This window comes from Oxyura jamaicensis, chromosome 4 (genome assembly GCF_011077185.1).
Source record: "Oxyura jamaicensis isolate SHBP4307 breed ruddy duck chromosome 4, BPBGC_Ojam_1.0, whole genome shotgun sequence".
Classification (NCBI taxonomy): domain Eukaryota; kingdom Metazoa; phylum Chordata; class Aves; order Anseriformes; family Anatidae; genus Oxyura; species Oxyura jamaicensis.
This window is the reverse complement of record NC_048896.1, coordinates 1,952,877-1,960,062: the sequence shown is the minus strand read 5'-3', so window position 1 is coordinate 1,960,062 and position 7,186 is coordinate 1,952,877. Positions and strand designations below refer to the sequence as shown.

General features: G+C 56.3%; 1 protein-coding gene across 3 annotated transcripts in view; it reads left to right on the top strand.

Annotated features, from left to right (window-relative positions):
• Positions 1-5,861: 5,861 nt before the first annotated feature.
• BRWD3 (bromodomain and WD repeat domain containing 3) overlaps positions 5,862-7,186 on the top strand; it is a 47,958-nt gene continuing 46,633 nt past the window's right edge. The window contains exons 1-4 of one of the 3 annotated variants that reach the window (XM_035324721.1): positions 5,862-6,186; positions 6,271-6,329; positions 6,465-6,494; positions 6,730-6,789. In XM_035324721.1, the coding sequence (XP_035180612.1) occupies positions 6,150-6,186; positions 6,271-6,329; positions 6,465-6,494; positions 6,730-6,789 (186 nt within the window). In that variant the 5' untranslated portion in view covers positions 5,862-6,149. The remainder of the gene's footprint in view (positions 6,187-6,270; positions 6,330-6,464; positions 6,495-6,729; positions 6,790-7,186) is intronic. The other 2 variants (XM_035324720.1, XM_035324718.1) reach the window with 2 other exon arrangements.

The window sequence follows — 7,186 nt, the reverse complement described above, 5'->3', positions numbered from 1 at the left end:
GCGCAGGCAGACGCCGTGTGCCCAGACTGCAAAGCTCTGGAGTGCCTCCGCTCCTCAGCGCTTGCAGGAAAAGCCGAAAATGCAGGATCAGGCCCTGGAAAAAAGAGAAAAGTATTCTTTAAAAAATATCCAGCCGGATTTGGATTTGGTGAGTTAGGCAGGGAACGCCGGGCAGCATTTCTGGGGGAAGCCCTTTGTGCAGCTCTCCCCCAGAAGCGAGCTGGGCAGGAGCCATTTGCATGAGAAGGACGGCGCTGAGCAGCCGGAGTGCTGGGCACCACGGGCCTGAGCCAAACCTGCTCAGGGCAAAACAGGGTCAGAATCGGGCCCTTAGACATGGGTGTAGACGACTGCAATTGCAATAACAGCGATGACGAGAGCTACGTTGTCGCTTGCAATTTTCCTGCTAAGAAAACTTGCCGAGTTCCAGGCACTTTGAGGTTTTGTGTTGAGATTCTGTGGTGCTGGGACAGATTTGACCGGGGTGCTGGCATTATTTACCCGCCCTTCTGTTTACGGGGCACAGAGCCACACGGGCGGCGCTCGCCTGTTTTCCTACGCGTTTCACCCACACTTGAAATTTTACATTTATTTGTGTGTAACACAGAGACGGAAGCGTTATGTGACAGCCCGCGAGGGTCAGTTTATCAGGAAACCAAAGCAAGGTCCCCACGGCCGCGGCGGGATGGCCGTACCGCCACCGGCAGCTAATGGCTGCCGAAAGCCAGCCGCGCTGCGGCTCGCAGGGCGGCCCAGGAGCCCGCTCCAGGCAGGCGGCACTCGGGGCTCCGGCGAAGGGGATGTCAGCTTTGCCAGCGGAAGGACCAGCACATTTACACCGCGAGGAACGAGCCATCCACGGACGCGGAGGAACTGTTTTAAGGCGGAATTTAGAAACAAAGGGGATGTCGGCCCGGCTGCTCCTCAGCCCCTCGTCTGGGATGGTGCTGGAGGCCGCTCTGGGTGCGGAGCACCATCTAGAGGGCACGCTGGGACGATGCAGCAGAGAAATCGAACTGCGATATTTAAAAATAGAAAAAAAAAATCCTAGAGCAGGTCTTATGTAATACCTGACAGGTATTTAGGTGTTACTGAGCAGCTGTCGTCAGGCAAAAGCTGTTCGAAGGTGTGGAAATGTGGAGATTTCTCCAGCAGGACAGGGTGGTGGTTGGCACACAGCACCTCTGCGCTCGAGCAAATGTGCCTATTTTGTTTGTTATTTTGCACCTGTATTTCCTTAGAATAAGGAAGCTATGATACCAAAATTTAATTCTGAGGTTATCGCATTTGGAGATCATCTTAAAGTCAGCCTGGACTTTTCAATGCCTGTATTTCCTTACCACTGCAGAGTTCAAAGCACTGATTTTTAGACTGCTTCTAACCAGCACTTATTTTTCTATCACTTACAGAAAACCTCGGATTTCATCTCTGGAACAATTAGTGTCCTTGTGTCCCACCTGGCTGCACACGACAGGCCCAAGAGGAACAGAATGCATACAAAAAAGTTGGATTACAAATACTCAAAAAAAGCCCCAAATGCTTAACTTCCTGCAGTCCTTAAATCCAAAGGGGTTCAGACTCACGCATCCCCATCCACGTTTACTGGAGGACAGGTGCAGTCTGGGTGCAATGCAGCACACCTGCATGTCTCTAATCTCAGCTGCCCTCTCTGATCTACAACCACGCTGTATTTCTGGCCGGTTTGGGCAAACCTGCACCAGGTGTGTTTTTGCACCGTGTTGAAGCTATGAAGCAGCAGGCTGGCTTTGACTCATCAGGAAAATATAATGATAAATAAAAGAAAGACTCACTCGGTGCTACGAGCCGACCAAGGGGAAGATAATTTAATTTAGTAGTTAAATTAAAGAGAGCTGAGCTCTGTTTACTTGCATTTCCCCGCAACTACAGCATTAAGACGAGAGGCAACAGAGCCAAGCTGGAGCATGGGAAATTCAGATAAGGAAACGATTTTGTAGCGTGAGGGCGGCCAAAGACTGGGACTGGAACTGGCTGGGTTGCCCGGGCAGGTTGTGCAATCCTCCCTCCTTGGGCAAGGCCCTGAGCAGCCGATAGGATCAGACCTGCTCTGCGCAGGAGGGGAGTGGATGACCTTCGAGGTGTCTTCCAACCAAAATTATTCTGTAATTCCATGAAACAACCCAGCGAAGTACGGTGAGCCAACTGTGCTGTAAACTCATTTAATGGAGAGCGTTGGAAAATAAAGGGAGATGTCTCATTTCTGGTAAAGAAGGGTACGTTAATCAAAAGGCATAAACATCCTGAATCCATAACCTTGACGTGGAGTAACACAGAGAGATGCTATGCTGGGGAACCAGGGTCCTCACTAGTAACAAGAAGTATCAGTAAGAAGGCAGAAAGGCAGAGCTGCGTGAGGCTGCCAACGTAGGAAATAGGCATCTGCACGCGTGAAATGAAAATCTCCCAAACCAACCTCACTCATGACCCACAAACTGAACCTCAACACAATCTCTTTCGCAGTGATATTCTGCATGGTACTCTCCCAGCACACATCCAGCACTGTTGTCCATCCTTCAGGCTTTCTACAGATAGCAGTTTGTGATCATCTACACCCTGTCTTGCCAGGAGACACAGGAGAGAGGCAGCTAGCCCTGCAATGTTTGACGAGTTTGGCCATGGCAGCACGGGATTGCTTTACTCTGTGGGACAGTGTCTGAACTGCGGGTTTAGCTAAAGGTTTCCACTCTCAAAACCCTTCAAAGGCTTTCCTTTTTTTTTTTTTTTTTTTTTTTTTTCCCCAGGAAAATAAATAAATAAAAGAGGAAAGAAATTGTTACAATCCTGCTTCTTCCTTAAAGCGGCTCTGGTTTTGGATGCCTCTGTGGTTCACCTGCAAGACCTTCACATCAGTGCGTTCCTCCCCAGCACTCAGCGCTGCTGCTGGCGTTCACAGAACAGCCTTCTGCTCTGGAGAAACATGAATAAGCACTAGCACAGAATCTGGCTTTCACGAGGAGATTTACTATCGCTCCCCAGCATGCTGCTGCTTGGCCGCAGCGGCTCCAGAAAGAGATGAGTCACGGAGCTGCAAGATCTGCAGCGTGCTGTGGAAGTGGAGCTCCCAGGGAACAAGGGCTACGCTCGGAGATGGGCACTGCTCGCCAGAAAGACGACTCCTTGCAGGAAGAACCCCGGAGAAGCAGGAAGAGTTATCTGTCACGGTGCTCACAGCAACCCTAGGGAATAAGAAAGCAACTGCGAGGACGTTAACAATGCCAAGGTGTGGTGCCACAGGACCGGCAAGGAGGCCGGAGGTCACTGCAGAGCCGTAAAGCACAGCCGGACTGGCTGGGAAGGAGCCTGGCCCAAGGAGGAGTTGCACAACGCTGCTGCGGGCATGACTAACGTGCTGCCGGGACCTGACCTGCATGCAGGCTGCTGGTCTGTGCACCCGTACCCGGCAAGCAATACCTGCCACGTAGCTGCGGGGTTACTAACGCGCGCCTTCTTGGTGCACGAAGCGCAGCACTCGCATCATGGAGCACCTCTGAGCGTATAAGCACCTCGGCCAACAGCAAGACTCCTGGTTTGAAGTGTGGGAAGCACGCGCGGGACACACAAGCTTACTTGGGGAATATTTTCTACCACAGGCTTTCAATTTGAGAGCCCGTTTTATTTACTGTAGAAATTCCCATCGGCTCTAGACGGCCCTCAAAGAATAATCAGGCCCATTGCGGTGGTACAGCTTTACTTGCTGCTGCCTCCGAGATAAACAACAGCAAATTGCGAGGAGAGGCTCAGTAAGACACCAACCAAAAGGTGCCAAAGAAACGTGCCAGGTTCAGAAAGAAATACCGTAGCTAACTGTTACCACCGGAACGCACCAGGACGGGGTGCCATGGCGTATTTATGGTGCTGTGTTTTCTCTTGACGTAGAATGACATTTAGCTCAGAAAGACTGAAACGTTCTTTCAGGGCACATTACGCTCCGCTATCTGTGTTCTTCCTTTGCATTCCTGGCACACAAAGCAAGATGAGCTTGCAATTATCAGATAGGAGGGAGAAACATTACCTCTACAGATACGGAATATCAGAAGGTTCTTTTCCTCCCTGGCAATGTTTCCAGAACTGCTGTTTTACCCTGTGACTCTCACAGGAACTGCAGGGCACTCACTCTTCAAAGCCTCTGCTGTAATGCTGGAAGAGTTGTTACTACCAAAAAGCCCCCAGAACTGAGGTTTGCAGCTCGGTGAGGTGGCACCTCACATCCCTTTCAGTGACAATCATCAGTCTGCCTTAAAAAAAATTCCAAGAGCTACAACGATAACCAGAGAGGCTTCTTTTTGCCTCTTTCTTTCTTTCTCTCTCTTTCCTTTTTTTTTTTTTTTTTTTTTTTCTGGCTATTTAAACTCTCATTAGCAACTTGAGAACTTCAGTGGATGAAGAAAACAAGGCCTATGCATCATCCAGTTAATCTGAGCTCCTGCCGCAACTTCCGCACCTGTATTCAGGTGCAGGCGAGTTATGCAGAGCAGCTGAATGTCAAACTCCTGACTCGTTCTCGAGAGGGCTCCTGGCACTTGGTCTGGTGCCTTGAAACATCCCGAGCAGGCTGCCAGCAGGAAGGACTGCATCCTCGCGGTAATAGCAGGAAGAACTCTGAAACAGCACTTCACACAAAGTCTAGTCATGCATATAGGCTATAAATATATGCAAAAACAAACTTATTCTTAATGTTTCAACCGCAATGATTTGCTGTGATTCAGCTCTTGGTATTCGAGGCACGAAGATGAGTTGTCTTTTTTATTTATTTTTCGGTTATGACAATGATTGTTACACTGCCAAGGCTCAGGAAACTCTAATGTTGAATGCCAGGTCTTTGTGGCAGCAAAAACCAATCTGACAATAAGGAACGCTGCCCATTCAGTTAGCAACTTATTTCTGAAGTGGAATATATTTCCGAAGTTTTGACAGGATGCTTCCCATGGAAAGTGACTTGTTTCCCTTAGGAAAATCTACAGGGATCAATATTGCACCTTTTTTTCTTTGGCGAGAGCACGTGCCACACCAGTCACATCTTTATTTCTGGACAGCGGGAGGAAACAATTGTGATGTGACTCCTAAAGCCACCCCATGTCCCGTAACCTTGGCAGGGCTGCGTCCTCTGGGTGTTTATCCCTGACTTTGCGTGCTGAGGCAATGACGCCGATAACAGCGATAACAGCGGGTGCCACGTACCGATGGCTAGAAGTTCCTATTTACGTTAGAATCAAGTGCAGAAAGGCGACTCCTGGGCATCCACAATGCATCAATTTGTCCCGAGCACCTTTGTGTTTGTTGGAGGAGCTCCGGCTTAGTTTGTGCCAGGTGCACGAGAGCATTTGTGGGGCCTCTGTCCTCCAACATTTTCTCTCAAGCACCTTTGTGCTTACAGAGGACAAAACTGAGAAAAACAACTTTAGTGAAGACGATTTCCTGAGCCTAACTTAGAAGGTTATTTTCTTTATTCTTGGCGCGTCACCACCCGCTTTGTACTTAATACAATGCCTCCTCGGTCCCTTTTGCTGCAGCCGGGGCTTCCCAGAGGGCAGCCGGCGGTGCTGGGGCTGAGGCCTGCTCCCTGCCAGCCGCAGCGAAGCCGCAGCCTCCCGCCGCCTCGCACCGACACCCGAACGCGCACCGCGGCTCCCTGCGGCCTTTTCGTTCCGGGGCAGCCCGGGGACTCTCGTTCCGGGCCGGGCCCGTGCGGGGAGGCCCAGGGCGCGGCCTAGGCCGAGCGGGGCGGCCCGAGAGGCGGAACCAGGCCGAGCCCCGGCCTGCCCCCCCCACCCCGGGTCCCGGCCGCGCCCCGCTCCTTCCCCGGGCCCGGCCCGGCCCGGCCCCGGCTCGGCCCTTCCGGCTGCGGCGCTCCCCGGCTGCGGGAGGCTCCCGGCAGCGCCCCCGTTCGGCGGGCGGGGCGCCCTGCAGGCCGCTCGGCGCTGCCCGCTGCGGGCCGGGAGAGCCGCGGGGCCGGCGGCGATGCCATGAAGCCGGCGGGGAGCCGCGGCGGGGCGAGCGGCTCGCACACGCACCGGGGCTCGGCCGTGGGGGCTCGGCCGCTGTAGGAGCGGCGACTCCGCGGGGCGCCACCCGCCGCCGCCGTCCCCCCCCCGGGCCTCCTCCGTCGGAGGATGGCGGCAGCGGCCGCCCCGACGCAGCTGGAAGCCGGTGGGTAGCGCTGGCGGCGGGGGGCTCGGCGGCCGCCCGGCCGCTTTGTAACCGCGTCCCCTTCTCCCCCCCCTCCTCCCGCAGAGCTCTACTACCTGATCGCCAGGTTCCTGCAGTCCGGGCCCTGCAAGAAATCCGCCCAGGTGAGCGCGGCCGGGCCGGGCGGGGACGGGACGGGACGGGACGGGACGGGGCAGGGGGGCGGCGGGCCGGGGGGGAGCCGCGGCGCTGCGGGCTCCGGCCTCACGCCCTTTGTGTGCCGCTGCGTGTCTCCGCAGGTGCTGGTGGAGGAGCTGGAGGAGCACCAGGTAAGGGGCGGCCGGGGGCTGCGCTGCCCCGGCACGGCACGGCACAACCCGGGGCAGCCCGGCCGCGGGGCCCGGCGGGCGACACGGTGCCCGTGGGGGGGGTGGGGGGGGGGGCCCGGCCCTCGGGGCCGGGCCGGGCCGGAGGGGGTCTGCCCGGGCCGGTGGGGCGCTCGGAGCTGGCCCTCCGCGGAGGGGTCTGACCGCCGCCCCCGTCCCTCCCCGTGTCGCCCCGCAGCTGATCCCCCGGCGCCTGGACTGGCAGGGCAAGGAGCACCGGCGGAGCTTCGAGGACCTGGTGAGCCCACAGCCCATAAACCCTCCCCAACCCCCCCTCCCCCCCCGGCTACCGGTACCGGCCCCGCGCCCCCCGCCCTCACCCCGGACCCTCACCGGGACCCCCCCCGCCCCGCCGCTCTGCGCCCCACGGGGCCGGGGACACGGTGGGGAGCGGGGCCGGGACGGGCGTTTGCGAGTATATGGGGCGTAACGGGGGAATAACGGGGGGCACCGGGGGGGTACCGGGGCCGGGGGCTGCCCGCGCCGCGCTATTGTGGGACCGGGCGGGTTATCTGAGGGCACGTACCGGAGCCCTGCCCGGCGAATGGCGCCGCGCCTTACAAGCCGGAGCGGGGCGGGCGGCGATGTAACGAGGCGGCTGATTGGTTGCGGGGCCGCGGAGGAACTGGTTTGGG